General features: G+C 41.2%; 1 protein-coding gene and 1 pseudogene across 2 annotated transcripts; one reads left to right on the top strand and one right to left on the bottom strand.

Annotated features, from left to right (window-relative positions):
• Window positions 1-9: 9 nt before the first annotated feature.
• zbtb41 (zinc finger and BTB domain containing 41) lies at window positions 10-9,552 on the top strand. The gene is made up of 11 exons (XM_085139176.1): window positions 10-154; window positions 670-1,911; window positions 2,816-3,023; window positions 3,608-3,677; window positions 5,175-5,322; window positions 5,656-5,785; window positions 5,918-6,013; window positions 6,183-6,289; window positions 6,426-6,531; window positions 6,680-6,768; window positions 7,392-9,552. The coding sequence occupies exons 2-11, from the start codon at window positions 702-704 to the stop codon at window positions 8,021-8,023; spliced, it is 2,796 nt and encodes a 931-aa protein (XP_084995302.1). The 5' UTR covers window positions 10-154; window positions 670-701; the 3' UTR covers window positions 8,024-9,552.
• A 206-nt stretch (window positions 9,553-9,758) lies between these two features.
• Window positions 9,759-16,182, bottom strand: LOC146498089 (complement factor H-related protein 1-like; annotated as a pseudogene). The gene is made up of 9 exons (XR_014870590.1): window positions 16,002-16,182; window positions 15,727-15,906; window positions 15,126-15,305; window positions 14,869-15,045; window positions 12,601-12,642; window positions 12,318-12,479; window positions 12,065-12,235; window positions 10,068-10,093; window positions 9,759-9,938 (listed from the first exon to the last, which is right to left on the bottom strand). The product of XR_014870590.1 is annotated as a complement factor H-related protein 1-like (transcript).
• Window positions 16,183-19,303: the final 3,121 nt, after the last annotated feature.

The following is a 19,303-nucleotide window of genomic DNA, read 5'->3' on the forward strand; positions in this document are numbered from 1 at the left end:
AAAGCTGAAGCAGCCAATGAGCAAACGGCTTGTTTCGGTGTCTGGTGGGGCGTTACAGATATCCAGGAAATTATTATTCCTTCGTTTATTTCTCACATTTCTTATTCAAGCTGGGGGTACGCGGTGCCTTGTAAACGTGTCCCGCAACTCTTAGGTAAGACGTTTGGTTAAAATACGAGTGCGTATTAAATGATAGTTTGCAGGGTAACATCAGAGGTCGTTTGTCAACACTCTCCTCGGAGGGGGGCCCGCCCGTCACTCCGATAACACAATGTTAGGGGTCCTTGAGGTGGGGAGCGAATATGTAAATGCCCCTGTCCTGGCAGTTAACAATTTAGATTAGCAGCAGAGTTACTAAGTTAGCTTAATTTCACATTTAAGGCCACTGAGGCCTTTATTGTGTTGAATGCATTGTTTATAACGAATAGCAGTTTTGTGTTTCGCATTAGCACGAGAAATCTCTTAGCATCTTTTTATGTGTGGTTATGCATATGTATGACTACAGTCTCCTTTTACAGTCAGCTTTGCTGCACTGTGTTGCACTTACATACCAAACCATTTGTGCAACCTCTTGACTAACATGCTCCTGTGAAATCTGAATAAAAAACCAAGTAGTCAGCAGCTATACATGTTCAGTCCCAGCTCTGATGACATTCCTCTTCTCTCCAGGAGGGATTCCTTGTAGACCTGCAGACACATTAATGACGAAAAAGCCTAGCACTATGCTCCGTCCCAGACGTGGCAGGCAGGCCAGTGCCAGTGGTGACGGTGTACCTCCATCCAACATCCCAACAAATTCTGAAACGTTACAGGAGTCAGCCCCACAAATGAGACATCTGATTATGTCACAGCACAGTAACAACCTCCTCAATTTCTTGAATGAGGACCGGAGCTGGCAGAAGTTCTGTGATGTGTTTGTGTCTGTAGGTGGGAAGACCTATAGTGCCCACAAGGTGGTTTTGGCCCATGGGAGCAGCTATTTCCATGCTGAGCTGTCCAAGAATCCTTCTGCTAAAACTCATGTGACTCTGGAGCACGTGGAGGACTCTGTTTTCCAGCACCTGCTCAGCTTCTTGTACACCGCTGAGTGTGTTGTTGCAGAGACAGCACTCCCAGCTCTAACTGAAGCGGCCCGATTCCTGGACATGATGGATATATTAAAGCTGTTATGTAAAGACGGTGAAGTACAACCTGTAAGTGTGATACAAACCCAGGTTGAGACAATAGCTTCTCGTAAAGTGGAAACTACCTCCAACAACTCGTCAGGAGCTGATACAGAGATCCACAGTCCAGCTGATGTTCAAGGAAACCTGTTCGGTCATGATAACTCCAATCAGAGTCACTTGGCTGAGAGTGTACACACTGATGTACATCAGGAGGCCTCGAATGAGGAAGAAAAGACGACAGGTCAGGGAAGTGCTACCACACGGAGATCAGCTCGTAGGAGGAGAACACCTACTAAGTATAAAAGAAATGATAGTGAGTACTGTAGCAGTGCTCCCAAGGAAAAACAAAGCACTGCATCATCAAGGCAGCACAACAAAAACAGACTGGAAGGAAAAGGGGAAGTGAATGTGACAGCCAAGCTGGATGTGAATAAGGCATCTAAACCAGTTCAGGGTGACGATGTAATGGATGTGGACGAGGAGGAGGAAGAGAGAGGAGACGCAAATGCCGCCATTATTGCTGATACAGCTGATGAAGCAGAGAGCCGTGCAGATCTGCAGAATTCAGATCTACAGAGGACAGAGCAGCAGGCTGCTGAAAGGGTGGAGATGCATGTTGGAGCAGCAGCAGGAAGCTCTAACCAGAGTCCAGTGTATCCTGAAGGTCTGGCTCCAGTCATCATACGGAACTCCAGCAAGAAGATCCTCAAGTGCCCCAAATGTGACAAGACGTTTGACCGTGCAGGTGGGAACCACGGAATAAGATATAGATTATTAGTGTTATTCTTATCTTACAGGGTTAACAGATAATTATTTTTTGTGATGTTATTCAGTGTTTGGTCTGCACACACATACAATAGCTATAAATGCTCATCATGAATTACCACAGCCTAAGATATTGAGGGTCATTCCATAGAAGATCAGTCAAAATTGATTTTGTAAAACTTTTTGTTTATTTATCAGCGCTATGTAACCCTAAAAGTTAATAGAGTTGAGTTGTAGTTTGCACTTTTTAAATTTTATTGCAGCATTTCACCCCCCATAATTTCATGGGTAAAAAAATAAATAAATATATATATATATACCATTAACACGGTTAACCTGTTAGACAGTAAAACAAGTTATGTCATACAAAGGGTCTTCTTTTTTGTCTACATTTTCATACGAGTCTCATCTCCTGGCCATGGTTCCTTCTGTTTCATAATATTTATAATACAGTAAGTTTGTAATGTTCAGCAAGTGTTTAATATTAGATTCTGTTTAACCAAGGAAAGCAGGATTTGTGATAACACAACTAGTGTGGAAGACTATTCAACTGATTTCCTATCTTTTGGTATGTTTGTCACACTTAAATGTTTCAGATCATTAAACAAATGTAAATATTAGACAAAGATAACACAAGTAAATACAAGAGTTTCTAAATGAAGGTGCTTATTATTAAGGGAAAAAAATCCAAACTTACATGGTCATTGTTTATAAATTGATTTTTTTTGTCGCCTCTAACCTGTCTTTAGAGAGTGCCTCTAAAAGGCATTGCTGTGTTTGTATTGTAAGTGTAAAGGGTTTTTTCCTTGTAGAGGTATGTCTGTAGTGTGTGTTTATCTTATGACCCAGATGTGTTCCTAATACAGTATAATACATATTTCCAGGGAAATATGAGAGCCACACTCGAGTGCACACAGGCGAAAAACCTTTCCAGTGTGACATCTGTCTGCAGCGTTACTCCACCAAGTCTAACCTGACTGTACACAAGAAGAAGCACGCCAGCGACGTCCCGTTCCAGAAAAAGGAGCACAAATGTCCCTTCTGCAACAAACTCCATGCCAGCAAGAAAACCCTGGCCAAGCACGTCAGGAGGTGAGAGATGGCCATTTTACTTTGGTATTGTAATAAATTCACATAATGTTCATGGGATGATTGATGCCAGGGTAAGCAAATGGATGTAAATGTGCAAGTATAGTATGTTTGGACCACTCCCAGTCGCTCTGGTTGCAAATCATCACCAGCTCAAGATATCAGCATACATGTGTGTGAGGTATTTAGACTTTGCTTTGTACAAAAAAGAGAAGCTATAACACTGCATCCATGTGCATACAGTGTATATGGTGTGTGCAGTGCAGTGAATGATAATTCATATACACAAATAGTTAAAAATAAAACCAGAAAGATCAGCCTCGTGGTGAAGAGTCTGAGATTAGCAGTCTATCATTTTACATGTTCAGTTTCCGTGTTATTGGATTTGATATACAATTAAAATGATTGAAGCAGTGTCACCGCCACTATAGCGCTCATATTTGTAAAACTCTGGCTCTACTTAAATTCTAGTTAAGATATTATAGTTAAGTCATTTGTGCAGCACAAACATCACACAACACCAACATCAGCTGAGCTGCTGCTGTGCTGTTGCGCTGTGTAATGAAGTAACTTCTCTTTCCTGTCAGGTTTCATCCAGACCACATCCAAGAGTTTCTTACCAAAAGGAAGAGGAAGAGTGAAAGCTGGAAATGTGCTGTGAGGACTGGTTTCAGTTTTGAAGAAATATTGATGTTATTGACAGTGATGTTAGCAAATGCATTTCTCCTGATGAGCCCACATCCATTTTTTATAATATATTTCCAAGACTCAGTCAATCAAACAATCAGTTATTATCAAATTAAATAGTTTTTAAGAACTTTATCTTTTTAAATGATAATCTGTGGAATCAACAATAATATTAGTTCAATTCAATTCAATTTATTTGATACAGCACCAAATCACAACAACAGTCGCAAGAACCTACAATAATACATACAGAAAAAAACCCCAACAATCATATGACCACCTATGAGAAAGCACTTTGGCGACAGCGGGAAGGAAAAACTCCCTTTTAACAGGAAGAAACCTCCGGCAGAAACAGGCTCAAGGAGGGGCGGGGCCATCTGCTGCGACCGGTTGGGGTGAGAGAAGGAAGACAAGATAAAGACATGCTGTGGAAGAGAGACAGAGATTAATAACAAGTATGATTCAGTGGAGAATCCCCCCTTAGTTATTCTACATCTATTGCAGAATAACTAAGGGGGGATTCAGGGTCACCTGGTCCAGCCCTAACTATATGCTTTAGCAGAAAGGAAATTTTTAAGCCTAATCTTAAAAGTAGAGATAGTGTCTGTCTCCCGAATCCAAACTGGAAGCTGGTTCCACAGAAGAGGGGCCTGAAAACTGAAGGTTCTCCCTCCCATTATCAAATGAGTTAATCTTTCATTCTGCAGTCTGCAGCTGATGTGGTAAGATACTGATCAGACCAGAACGCACAACCACTGTGGTCCCACTTGCAAACTCTCGTCTCTGTCATGCATTCATGCATGCAAATGTCAATAAAGTTACAGTACTTATTTTCAAGCCTTCTGCTAGGCCTACGGAGGAGGAGTGAGGATCAACAAAGATGATTTTTTTTTTTTAATTCATACATTTTTTTATGTGGCATGTCATTTCAAATGCAGCTTTTCAGACAGCTCAACAGGTGTCACCAAACACAAAGTGTCTGTGCCGTTTGCCACACAGTCTCTCTTGTTTGCTGCTCCAACAGTCGTTGTGTTTGAAGAGAAAAAAGTTAGTGTGTGATCGTTTTATTCTGAGAAATGGAGAAAGATGTAAGGAGGAGAGGAGAGGAAGGTGACAGATTATTTTCAAAGACAAGGACTGTTCAGCAAGTAACATTTGTTAAAATAGAAATTTACATGTTACACAACTTATTGTGAAATGTCTTTTACAACAAACTGAATGATAATAATTTATTGTTCAGAGTTTATACGGGATGGCAGCTGTAGGTTAAACTGGATAGTTTGTGGTCTTGTGGTAAAGTTATAATAATGGATTAAGCTCATTGATCATTGTTTTCCTGTGTCAATATTTAAAGAAACTCTTTATATTAGTATATCTGTGAAATAACCAGTGTTTACACCCATGACTTTTATATGGGCTGTAATGATGAATTAATCCTACCTGTAACTTTTGAACACTCTGTATCAGATCTGTTTCAAGACCTTCACTCGCAAACCTCATCTGGAGGAGCACATGATCCTGCACAGCCAAGACCGGCCTTTTAAATGCTCCTTCTGTGATGAATACTTCAAATCCAGGTTTGCCAGGCTGAAACACCAAGAGAAGTTCCACTTAGGTGAGAACTATTTTTTTCATTTATATATTTAAACGTATTTTTGAATCTCAGATAAGTATTTAAATAGAGAATATTCAGGAGATAAAGTTTTTGTTTTTCATGTTTTCAGACTATATTAAATCCAAACCTTTAACGTTTTTCTCCAGGTGCTTCAACTTCGTCTCATAGTCCAAAGACATGCAGACGGGTTAGTTTAGGTTAAGTTAGTGATTCTAAATTGACTGTATTTGTTCATGTGAGAGTGAATGGTTATCTGAATGTGCCAGGGTGTACTTTTGTAACCGTGTTGAAGTAGCAATTGATGTACTCGATTTCATCCTGCCTCATTTTCAGGTCCTTTCCCCTGTGAGATCTGTGGTCGTCAGTTTAATGACACTGGCAACAGGAAGAGGCACATCGAGTGCACACATGGAGGCAAAAGAAAGTGGACCTGCTTGGTTTGTGGGAAATCAGTAAGAGAAAGGTACACCTGTCTGTGCCTGTTACATTTCCCACATGGCCCGTTTTTACGTGGGAGTGCACTATGTTAGACAGCAATGATTATTCATTTAAAAAAATAGTCATAGATGATCATATTTGTGTTTTCACTTTGCAGGACAACCCTAAAGGAGCACTTGAGGATCCACAGTGGAGAGAAACCTCACCTCTGTAGTATTTGTGGCCAAAGTTTCCGTCACGGCAGCTCCTACAGGTGGGTCGTGTGAGATTTGGAAACGCCGTTTGGTGTTGGTGATCACAAAAGTTTCAAACTTTCTACTATGAAATTTCCCACTCGTGGGACTAATAAAGGTATCTTATGACCTTATGAACATAAGTTCATAGTAGACTTGTCTTTAATGAGAAAACTGTTCCTTGGACAGGCTTCATCTCAGAGTCCACCATGATGACAAGCGGTATGAGTGTGATGTTTGTGGGAAAACCTTCATACGCCACGATCACCTGACCAAACATCAGAAAATACACTCTGGTGAGCATGGAAGGGACAGCAGTGCTATTCTCTAGTTTTACTTGTTACTTTTGTGGCTTTTACTCCACACAGAGTCACATGGTACAGCGTAAAACACTTAAAAACAGTATTTTAACTGTGCCCATTTCTATTACAGGTGAGAAAGCACACCAGTGTGAGGAGTGTGGCAAGTGCTTCAGACGCCATGATCACCTGACAGTCCACTACAGAAGTGTTCATCTGGGAGAGAAAGTCTGGCAGAAGTATGTTATACAAACCACGGGTTTGTTCTCTAGTGTGGTGGTGTTGTTGTTGTCACTTGCTTCTCTCTGCATCTCCTTTCCAGAGTAGCCTGGAGGTTTGGTAAACGTTCCCTTTGTGTGTGTTAATGACAGGTTTTTTTCCTCTCAGGTATAAAACTGCTGTGCATCAGTGTGAGGTCTGCAAGAAAGAATTTAAAGGAAAGTCAAGTCTAGAAATGCACTTCAGGACTCACTCAGGTAAGGAAGCAAATGAATTAGTGGAAAGTCTACATTTGCTTGAAAATACTTCCTGTATGAGAACAGAAAAGAAGTGGATCTTTAATGAGTGTTTTTAGGCTTGTTTTATTCCTTTAATAAACTCTGAATCCTTTAAACACGAGCAGCTTCAACTGGAGATTATACTCTGTTTTGGATGCAGACACAGATATCTGGATGAGTAGTCATTCTTGTTATACTTCTTTGAATCTCACTTTAAGCCCCGTGGATGTGTCTGTAAGCTCCACGCTCACCGTCTCATGATAAAACTTAAGTCACTTTGACACAAACAGATCTGAGCAGACTCCTGGATGCAGAAACTATAACAAGACCACTAACTGCTGCTGACAGCTGTGCATTCGTTGTTTAACAGTTTCATTTGTATGAGCTGTGTCGAGTAGACAACATTTAGAAGAACCATAAAATAAAGACTTTTTGGGTTTGGAGAAGTGATAACAAAAGACACCTCTACAAACAGTCGGGGGTCTTGAAAGCCCGACAGTCAGTGTTCTGATGCAGGGTCCATCAGGACAAGATGATTATTATTATTAAAATTAAAGGTGCCGTAGACGTGAATGTCTGTCTTTCTGTGTTATGTGTAACAGGTGAGAAACCGCACAGATGTCCCGAGTGCCATCAGACATTTCGGATCAAGAAGACTTTGACGAAGCACATGGTGATTCACTCAGACGTCCGTCCCTTTAACTGTCCCCACTGCAGCGCCACTTTTAAAAGAAAAGACAAGCTCAAGTACCACGTCGACCACGTGCACAGCACGCGCTTTGCCGAGCAGCCCCTCAGCTCGATCGGTGAAGAAAAAATAGTGTCGGTTACTTTTGAGGAAAGCTCAAAGACGTACCATGCCGAGCCCAAGTCGAGCCACCAAACCAGCCCCGCTCCTACAAACGTGTGCGTTCCCGTCACTTTAGTTCCCATCCAGATGGCTGGAGGAGCGCAGGGCGACTTGACCGTTCACAGGCCTCCACCTCACTCCTCACAGACTCACACAGTCATTAGCTTGCAGACTCAAGGACAGCAGCAAAACTCTGGCTACCAGGCTACGGACATGGCCTTCTTAGAGAAGTACACCCTCACACCTCAACCGGGCAACATCGTCCACCCCGTGAGGTCGGATCAGATGCTGGACCACCGAGAGCAGTCCTACCTGGGAACGCTGCTTGGACTCGATCCATCTTCCTCTGTGCAGAACTTGGCCACCTCTGATCATGCCCACTGATGCTCCTTGGCAAAAAATTGGAGCTTAAAGGCACAGCGCAACAAACTTGGCACAGAAATCATGTCGGGAGAACCAAAGACGTAGTCACCTCTGCAGTGTGTTTGTATTTTAACATTGTGGTGACTCGCAGTCAGACTCACGTACCATCTAAACTTAGGACAAAAAAAATGAATCCAACCAGAGTTTGATGGATTTGTGTGACATGTTTAAGATAAATTTAATTTAAACTTAAAAAAAAGACATTCTGGTAATAGTAAAACATTTTTAAACATTACTTTAGCAAGTCCAAGTCTAGGCAGGATTTTTTGCTGTTACTGAAGTGTTTACTGTTTCATATCAGAGTTTTTATTAGCACGGTCACTGTCATTTTTAACGGATTCATTTTAAAATGAATGATGAGATTTTTGACAGACAAATCATGTAATTATTTTTAGTACAAACAGTTTGCCGGTTCTAACTTCTAATAATTAATGCTGGTTCACCAAATACATAATAAACCTCTAATAAAAATAATAATCGCTGGTGGTTAGAGGAATTCTAAACTGTGACTGCAGTATACATGTGTGCAATTTGTCAAAAACAAGCACAATGATATTTTTTTTTAAACTTGATGTCGTTTTATGATTTAGAGTGATGTAGGTGAAAGGGAGAGCTTTCAGCCACTTGTGAGCTTGAACAGCTGTAGGTGTGAATAACCTTTGTTGTTTAGCTTTAGTTACACATCTGGTTTTATGTTGAGATGTTTCATGAACAAATTTCAAGCTTGTTAAATAAAGTAAAACAAGTGTACAATGAATAACATATAATGACTCCTTATTTGAGGGCAATAATTAGGCATACACTGCATTTCTTTTACAGATGAAGACTCACCAACAGACAAGTCTTTTTAAAGATAAGTTTTCAGTTAATATCTCTTTGGAAATCACCTGGTTGGTGCAAATATACCCCTCCCCTGACCTCCTTCAGTTACTCGGATGTCCGTAAACATCTGGGAACCGAGGAGACCAGCAGCTGGAACCTCTGGGAGATTTGTCTGATATAAGATTCTAGCTGTGTTACGTCTTTGTTTTTGGTTTTGTCTCAAATATTTCCATTTAGTTAAACTGCAGGCAAATTCAGCACCCAGACTCCTGCACTACAAAGTGATGCTGTAAAGATGGTGCAGTATGCAGTTTAGTGTTGTCCTGTTGAAATATGCAAGGCCTTCCCAGAAAAAGACTTATTCTGGGTGGGAGCATAAACTGCACTAAAACCTGTACATATGCAATGTTTTTGTGTTTTCAATGCTGTACAGTCATGTGAAAAAAAAGAGTCTTCAGAGCACTATGTGGGTCTGTGAGAAACCAAGTACATCTATCAAAGCAGAGGTTTTGGCTTTTTGCAGGTCTAGAGCATTCAGGTGTGTGTTAACAGGAAGGCCACAGCGTGGTTTTTATAACATTACCGTAGGTGAATGTTGAACACTGCATATGAGTGTAATGAAATGTGCAAGAATCTTAATAATACACTTGTTTTGATATTTGGGAAATAATTGTGTTTTTAAACAGTAAAGAAATGAAAAGAAGAAGAAGGATTACTTCTTTTAATTTCTTTACTGTTTGAAAACAAGATTATTTTAATGTTGTAATGTGTTGTTTCCTATAACTTTGGTCACAATTTGAGAACTGATTGATTTTTAAATCGGTGCTCTTCAGATATAAACACTAAAAACAAGAACAGTAGAGAGCAGCAGGAGTCTTTATGAGGAGGAGACTTTATTCAGTTCAGCTGTGTTTTTGTTTCATATATGAGCACGCAAACCATTTTCTCTCACATTCTCAAAGATGAAAATGATGATGGGATAATATGTCAGGCGTCTCCTTTAGAAGCTCCAAGGTGGTGAGGAAATCCACAGCTACAGCTATACTTTGCACCCCTGGTTAGAAGAAAATATGTTTTATGAATAAATTACGAGTGTAAAAAAAAATCAAGATGTAATTCTTCATGTGAAACATCTTTAAATGACAGATCAATAACAGCATTTCTTTTAAAGAGGAACACTCACCACTGCATGTTCCATCCAGTTACAACCTGTAAACAGTGATGCAGAAGCTCAGTGTGAACACTTCAGTGACTTAACATTTGCAGATGAGGTGTGTTCAGTTTTCTACATGTCTACAAGCTGCTGGCAGCTTTCATCAGGTTTAATATTTTGTTTAATCGACTTTACTGGGATACAGTTTAAATCACTGCATGAGGCAGAAGTTTCTATAGAAGTTGATATGGTTGTTTACTAAATAGTCCACCTGTGTTTACACGAGGCACAAAGTAAACAACATATTTATCAGCCTCATTAAAGGTGATCACACAGTAAACTCTGTTTAAAGCCTTTCTGCATATGTTAAAACCTTTAAAGAGGAATTATAGATTTGATCAACTGGTCCCTAAATGCAGTTCACACTCTCCTTTCAATGAGAAGCCTGGGCTCGGGTGAGCCCGAGTGTCCTGGAGGGACGATCCCGGCCGGATACACAATGGATGGGTGGAGGAACTGGAGGGTCGTGTGCCTGGCGGGACTGTCGATTGAGGACATTGAAGACATCTACCTTTTCGGAAGCATGATAACGGGGTTCTTGCTGATCGGAGCTGGCTTGGCCCAAGCTTATCGGGAATTGAAGAAAGCGGAAATGGCTGATCAAAACCCCACAAGGCTGCCCGCTGTGATTGAAACTGTGGCACAAGTTGTGACTTCTCAAAATGTGCTCATCAAACGCAGCATGGATAAGATCAAGAGAAGCTTGATGCTGTTGTGGGCACTTAGAGTATGCTCTTTGAGCGCAAAATTGATAACATCTCTGAGAAGCTCACGGCTCTCCAACGGGAGATTGAGAGACCAGTGACGGACATTTAGATCGACTGTAAAATTAACATGCAGTTGTTTGCACTAAAGGAAACCACCATCATTTCATGCGTCTACCATATCGGTGCCAGCTGTGGCCTCACAGCTGGAGCTGAACATCAAAAAACACTCTCTCTGATAACAGACTCTGTTTAGACTCTTCGTCCCCATCCCGTGTCCCCCATCCTGTATTCCAAACGACTTCGGATGCTTATCTCCAAGGCCGAGGTCAGACGGCGGGTCTGGGCCCAGCGCATGCTGCAGGACCAGATGCGCTGTCTACACTGGCTTACTCTCACCCCTTACCCACCCCTGTTGCTTGCCATGTGCTTCTATGGTGTATTACAATTCATGTGCTTTTGTGCTGAGGTGTTTTTTTCTGTTCTCAAACTGTTCTCCCCTCAGGAGCTCAGTCTGGATGGAGCTTTTATCTCCTCCTCTTACTTCATGTTGTGTATTTTCATTATTTTTCTTATCAGCCTACCGCTCTGACCTGTCTCCCCAATGTGATGTTGTGTAAGTATGTTTGGTTGCAGGGTTCCTTTGTGAGTGCGCATGCCAACCAGCACGCTGTCTGCTGTAACCCATAATTTCCTTCAGGATTAATAAAGTATTTCTGATTCTGATTAAAGAGATACATATTAATAGAGTCTATAAGATCTATTGTGATTCCACTAGAAATTGCCAAGTGGAAATGCTAAGGATAATTTCAGGCTTAAAAGCAGATGGGGAAAAATATGTGTTAGTCATTTTAATAATTTCCACATCACAGGCATTAGTGCAGGGAAAGGGAAGCTGTCAGGGCGGCAGCATACACTACAAGGTGTGACAGGTGGCTGTGCAGTACTTCTGGTGACAAAAAAATTAAGGTAGAAACAACGAATCAGTGAATCAGCAGAGTTGCTGTAGTTTTTTCTGTGCCTGTTTAAAGGAGTTTAAAGTTGTAAAAGCTTGCTTGGAATTGGCGACACTGAGAGACATTAAGTGCTCAGATCTTTTAAAATGTAATTGTTATTAAAACGATTCATGTTCAGTTGTTTTATTTATTAAAAAGTTTTCTTTCTTATAGGTAATAAAAACGTGTTAACATGTAGGCAACACAGCACTGAAAACTCTTTTCTGACTGACACGTTCAAACATAGAGAGTTTACAGTAATACTTACATTTAGTTGCCTCCACTCTTCCATTGATGCATCGAACCATAGAATAATGTTTAAACGACCAGCTGTGTGGTTTCACACACTCCACTCTCTCTTCCTCACCATTATCTATGTACACAGTTCCCACAGATATGTATTCAGGATTGTCATTGGTGTTGACAGCACAGAAGTTAGCTGGACACAAGAAACAACCATTAAATTAAAATTTCTCCCCAACACAGATCCATAAAAATGATTATCATTGATGTGTTTATACCTCTGCACTCAGGTAAGTTTGACCACATACCACTGCTGATACACTTCACTGTTTCTGGACCCACTAATCTGTACAAACGTTGGCATCGGTATGTCAAATAGTATTGTGAAGTTTGCAGAGAAACAGAATTTTCAATAACAGGGATGTTTCCGCAATTCTGAACTGAAATGAAAACGCAGGAATATTTCTGAAAACATATCAAACTGTGGCCGAGGTAATGCACTTAACATTCTGATTTCATCAGCATGAATAAATTCAAGGAGAAAATAATGTACTTATTTACTTGTTGTATAACGAGGACGTGTGTCTCTCTCATTTGAAGATCCTGAAAGATACAAAACAGTTATTTTGCTTTGAAAAGTTTTCTTTCTTTCTTTTTTTTTTTGCCTGTCCCATTTGGATCTTTAGCCATCAGAATTGTTGTCTGAGGGCCAAAAAAGATGCCAAGTGTATTTAATTTACCAAGTGGATCATCATGGCCTTGTCATATTGGTCCATTTGATTGACCTTTATTATAATTATGTATTTATTTTATTTTATTTTCGGTTGTTACAGACGGGACAGACATGACTGGGGGATAGGACAGGGAAAGAGAATGAAAGAAAGAGAGGGAGAGAAAGAAAACCAGAGGGGAGAAGAGATGGTGAGAAAGGGGGAAGAAAAAAAAGAAAAACAAACAAAACACCTGGATCACCTGTATGGAGATGAAAACAAAACAGAAGAGAAAACAAACAAAACAGAGCAACATAATAAATACAACACCATCACAATAAACTAGCTAACAGTAGATACTGAATATTACATGTTATTGTGCAGTACGCAAGATCGACAGTGCACAATGTGCTTTGAGGTAGCAGCCAAGAAAGGTGTAGTTTGTGTCTGTGAACACCCATGAGTACACCTGTGTGCACACCTGTGTGGATCAGCGCGCTTGTATTCAAAAGGTTTCTCCATGTAACGATCTGCTAGGGAGTGTGGGGAGCCATAGCCCCGTCCCCCAGGGCATGAAGCAGGTATGGAGGAGCCAGGCCCCAGACATCCAGAGGCCCCAGAGTACAAGGACCACCACAGGGGCAACTGTGCCACCCTGCTGGGAAGAGCTGAGGAGAGCCCCAAAAGACAGGTCACCCAGCAGCCACGGAGCAGAGGCCAGAGGGGGTTGCAGTGACGTGCACGTGGGCTCTGCCGGCAGCCAGCTGTGCCAGAGAGGACCGAGCCTCAGGCCCAGCTGGGCCACAGGCGCCAGGCCCCGCCAATCGGCCACCAGGAGTGAGTCGGTACATGCATGAGCTCCCAGCCCCAGACACCAAGAACCACCAACACACCAACGTCTGAGGGCATCAACCACCAGCAGGGAGTGTGGTGAGGGGAGATATGCCTCCATACCTTGGAGAGCCTGAGATGTTCCCAGAGAGGTGGAGTCTAACCCAACTACAGGCGCTCAATCCCACCTGCAGAGCGCCTGTCCGTTTGCCTGAGGTTAGTAAAAGTATTTAATATGGCAGTCCTTTATTGATACCTGTGCTAATATATGCTAAACCATCCATTTATACACTGCTAACATGGATGTGCTATGCTAACAGTGAACCCAAGCTGACATATAGATGCAGACGAACAGGCGCTCGCAGACACAAACCCCATATACACAAACAAATACTCGGCACTCACCCGACGTGGAGACAGACACAAATAGACACTGTACACACCTTCACGCTCCCCAAACATACTCTATATATCCCAGGTCCGGGTACCCCTGCCCCCAGAGGGGCAAACCATACCCAGGAGATGTAACCCTTCTCTCTGGGGTGGAGGCAAGCAGACCGCCTCCTTATCTGCAGTAGCAGGGAGGCCCCACATCCCAGACCCCTCACTGGGGCATAACCCCCATGCACCCACCCACCCACAACCCCAGCAACACAACTACCAGGACCCAAGCCCCCAAGGCCCAGCTAGAGCCCCAGTCCCGGCGGTGGAGCACCCCCAGACCCCCAAGCCTCCACGCCTGTCCCGAACCCACCCAGGGGCAGCCAGGCTACCAGGCCAGTAACCAACGTCCGCCAGCACAGACCCTCCCCCATCTCCTCTGTACGCAGCCACAAGGAAAACACCATCTAAGAGCCACCAGAGCCCCTAACCAGGTCATGGCTTTGAGAAGTTTTCATTAATTTAAATAACTCAGAATATGTCAACGTTTTCTCTTTCAGTCTTTCAAAAAAATTATGATAATTTTCAATGAAATTATTGGTTTTTTTTATGTTTTATGTTTATATTTATATATTTACTTTTTAAAACTTTGATTATTAGCAGCAGAACAGGATGTAAACATGACACATTCTGCATCTGCAGACTACAGAGTTCAAATGTTTATTATTTTTCTGAACACGATGATTTCCACCAATCATATTCATGCACTGGTGCATTTACTTCCTGGATTATGTTCTATATTCCTTCAAGTGTCATGTGATTACTTGTTTTTAAACTTACTGTGGATTATTGCCGAATAAGAAAAAGTAAATACATAAATGCAGATCTCATTAAACAGTCAGCTTACTGCATGTTGGCACTGCTGTCCAGCTTCCCTGTATACAAACAGATTTCTTGGTGTGTGCAGTGTATCAGTCTTCACACTCATACTGCACTTCTGAACCTGCTGCAAACACCTCCTGGTATCCATGAATGATGACCGCATGGGGGATTTTAGGAGGTGCACTGCATGCACTCATACTTCCTGTAAAAAAAAAGAGTCATGAATAGAAGCAGAAAAAAGTGTTGAACAGCTAACTGGAGTCAAACATGTAGCAGACTTACTCTCACAGACTGGTGCAGAGGACCATTTTCCATTTCCACAGGTAGTGGTGTTGATCTGGTTCTGGTGCTCAAATCCTCCATCGCATGTTATCCTTAGTATACTTCCATCCTCATACCAGCCATTTGAGTTTTTACGGTACTTTCCATTGGGAATAGTTGGTGGAAGGCAGCTGCTTTCATCTGAGGAAGAACAGACCAGAGTCACCATCAACACTTTGAGATTTCACAGAGTATCTTTTAATTCATAATTAAAACTTTCTGATTGCGACAGCAACATGTCGCATTAAATGTTGTGAATAGTTATTTCAAGGAATTACTGTAAGATATTTTTTTATTTTTCCTTGTGGGAGACTGAAATTCCTGATTTGTACTACTATAAATAAATTTTTTTACACTTGGCACAAAAACATTAAATTAAACTTCACCATTCTGCTATTGGATTTTATTGCTTTTTATATTTATTTACTAAAATAATCAGATTTCATTGTTCTTTTTCTCAGATGAGTCTATTTATTAGGGAATCTAAACTAATGACATTTTTTAAGAACAGAATTTATATTGAAGCTTTAAAGCACATTCACCATTCCCAGGACTGACCTACCTATACATTGTGGTTCATGAGACCATTTTCCACGTTCACAGGTACTGGTTGCCCACCAACCCTCCACTACAGGTTTATATCCGTTATCACAGGAATAAGTGATCGTGGTTCTGTCAGAGTAAGTCTCTTGTCTGGGGAGAAAGTTACCACGAACCAGTCTGGGAGGATCACAACCCTGTGCTGAAACAATAAAAAATGTTTTTAAAAATCCCACATAAGCCTCACATTTACAAACTAAAATCGTTTCTGTGTATAACAGAATTGAATCTTCTTACCTTGAAGCAATCCAGGAAACAAAACGAGGACAAATCCAAGAGTCCTGAGACACATTTTGCAGCAATGAAAGCACGATGTGAAGGCAGAGTAAAGAGCCGTGTTCTGCTGGACGAGTTAATAATTGTTGGGAATTTCCCACAAAGAACTAAGTAGTCAGGACACAGTAAACATTGCGCTGAGTAACTCTGGCTCTGGTCCATATTTCTTAGACACATGTTGTATAAATAAAAAGACTCATTTTAATTTTTTTACTCCTGTTGTCTCATTTACTGTGAATATTTAGTCCTTCTCAAAGTGAAGTGCAGTCATCGTCAAGAAAACACTTCAGCATTTCACGTTTATATGACAGAAAAAGTCCATGTTTATTCATTTGATCCTGAATTTCTCAGAAAATGTTTTGGATAAATTCTATGATGTTGTTTCTAGATCCCAGATTTCAAAGAGACTTCCCGGATTGCTGTAATCAGAGGTCACCATTACGAAACATCAAACATGTAGAAGCACAGGTTTTCTGGTTAATGTGTGTTTGATTTGAAATCAGAGTTTCTCTGATTGTCAGCTAGATCTCTACAACCTCTGTGTTTTTGTTAAGGAACAGATATCAGGAAAAATGAGGAAAAACATAAGAAAGCACAGTTAGATTCTCCTTTACTTGAGTTTACAGCATCCCAAAAGGTCTGGCGTTGCTGCCTAGCAACTAAAAATGTTTCCAGGTGTATAGTAAGAACATTTGTTTTTACCAAATTCATATGAGGCGGAAGGATTTGACAAAATCTGTGTTTTTCCCATTTTTCAGAAAGAAGACTTTAAGGTGCACCCAACTAAACATTTATAAAATCATCATACCAGAGTAACTGGAACATGTCTGGAAATGTTCTCATCACAGGACAACCTTAAAGGAGCACTTGATGATTCACACTGGAGAGAAACCTGACCTCTGTGGTATCTGTGGCTGATGTTTCCATAGTGACAGCGCCACACTTTTGGAGAGGCTTGATGATGACAAAAGTTTCAAACTCTCAATTATTAACATGCCTTTGTTATAGCTATAGTTTTCTATATTGGCCAAACTGTTCCTTGGACAGGCTTCACCTCAGAGTCCACCATGATGATGAGCGGTATGAGTGTGATGTTTGTGGGAAAACCTTCACATGCCACGATCACCTGACCAAACATCAGAATAAATGACTCCACGGGTTGCTATTCTTCAAAATCTTTAAACTGAAAAGTTGTAATATATTCATATTCCAGGTATTCCTAATAAACGAGTTTGTGACATGAGGCCATTTTGATTTTTATGTATTTTTTCATTAATTTAAAAAAAATTAAATTTAAGTTTTTGTATCACTACCTCACTCTTCCACAAGTGGGGTCACAGCAGTTCCTATGGAATCTTCTATGAACCTTTAATTCTTCCCATCTCTGACTGTCCCCCTTAGACATCTGTCTGCCAAGTATGGCATTAAAACCTTTTGGTTTGTGTGATGCACCCACCCCATATGCAATTGATGGGATCATGTACCTAGGGAGACAACCAGGGGAAGACATCCAGAAGAATCTGGGGGAAAACATTGTCCATCAGTTGTGTAGTGGATTCAGACACACAGGTCGCAACATCAACACTGACAACGTCTTCACCAGTGTGCCTCTTGCAGATCATCTCCTGGAGAAGGGTCTTACTATTGTGGGAACTTTGCGACAGAACCAGAAGCCAGACACTCCTCCAGTTATGAAGACTTCCAGGTCTAGAGAGGTCCACGGCACTGAATATGGGTTCAATGGCAGTGTGACCATGATCAGCTATGTGAGAAAAAAGGGAACGGCTGTTCTGCTGCTCAGCGCAATGCACCACAGCAAGATGGAGGATGAAAACAGCCCAAAGCAAAAACCAGAAGCAGTTCTCTTCTACAACCAGACCAAAGGAGGAGTAGATACTATGGACCAGATGGTTGGCAACTACACTTGCAAACGCCAGACGCAAAGGTGGCCCACGGTGCTTTGGTACAACATGATTGATGTCACCGGTCTGAATGCCTATTCATTTTTCAGGGCTCAGCACCCTGAATTTTACACGGGCGACACCGATGGACAACGACACTTCCTCACAGAGCTCTCAATGGAGCTTGTGACATCTCACATGAAAAGTCGACTGGAAGGTACCCCAACCCTACCAACCTACATCACTGAAGCAATGGGAAGATGTGGAGTGACAAAAAGTGCTGCGATCCGGCAACAGGAAAGAAGCACACAGAGCCAGAAGAAGAGAAAGAGGTGCCAGTTGGGTCCAAGAAACAAAGATCGCAAAGCCACTGATTTCTGTTGGAAATGCAGTACCCCTGTGTGCAATGGTCACAGCCAGAAGCTGTGTTTGTGACAGCTGCATACGTGGACAGGGTTATGGTCTCTGGACCTGTTGAATGTTCTCTGTTCGTCCTCCATATAGGGACACACAAACATGTTTTGACACCTGATTGGCCTGATTGATGGGTAAGTGCTAAAATGTGAAGGAAAGGAAAGAATTTACATGTCAAAGATTAAATTACTCTTTTGTTTGAACAAAGTATATCATCTTAACCAAACTGAGAGAAATGTCTTTAGTTTATTGCAAAACTCACTGATTTTGTGAAAGAGTCAGGTAGCGACAGAAAAACTGACATTTCTTAAAATTAATGAAAAAATAAATAAAAATGCAAATGGCATCATGTCACAAACATGTTTAATGAGGAATACTTGGAAAATGAAAATATTACAACTCTTCATTTTAAAGATTTTGAGGCATAACAACCCAGTTTATTGCAAAAACGCATTGATTTTATTTGGGGTCATTTTTGACCCCACTCGTGGAAGAGCGTAGGTATTGGTAGGTTGTGCATCCAGGTGTTAACCAGGAAGCTATAAATACAGGAAGTAAAACTACATTTCCTCCTTTTGTTCCTGGAACACAGGTAGGTAAAGTAATGTTAGAGTGAATTGTTAAATGTTGTCATTTCTATGCTTGCCAACTCTGATGAAAGGAATTCCACTGTCCTTCCCCCCAGATTCTCGAGATTCTGGGTGGGGGGCTGTAGTGTTTTATTGCAGATACATCCTATCTAACATTAATATCTGATGTTGCTCCTGCTTTTATGACCCTTTGGTCAGCAGGAGGTAACACACACACTTTCTTACACACACACATTCTCACATAACACACACACACACTTTCTTACAGAAGTTCACACATATACATACAATGCCTTTTCTTAGAACAATGTGGGCGTTGCTTTGCTGTGATGTGTTTGGTGTGAACTGTCTCTCAATA

The sequence above is a fragment of the Neolamprologus multifasciatus genome, chromosome 18 (genome assembly GCF_963576455.1).
Source record: "Neolamprologus multifasciatus chromosome 18, fNeoMul1.2, whole genome shotgun sequence".
In the NCBI taxonomy this organism is placed as follows: Eukaryota; Metazoa; Chordata; class Actinopteri; order Cichliformes; family Cichlidae; genus Neolamprologus; species Neolamprologus multifasciatus.

Bases quoted from the DNA above. Each gene is read 5' to 3' on its own strand.
- zbtb41 (XM_085139176.1), top strand. From the start codon at position 702: ATGACGAAAAAGCCTAGCACTATGCTCCGTCCCAGACGTGGCAGGCAG. The intron at 3,678-5,174 runs GTGAGGACTGGT...ACTCTGTATCAG, and splicing joins GTGAAAGCTGGAAATGTGCT to ATCTGTTTCAAGACCTTCAC. The intron at 6,769-7,391 runs GTAAGGAAGCAA...TATGTGTAACAG, and splicing joins GCACTTCAGGACTCACTCAG to GTGAGAAACCGCACAGATGT.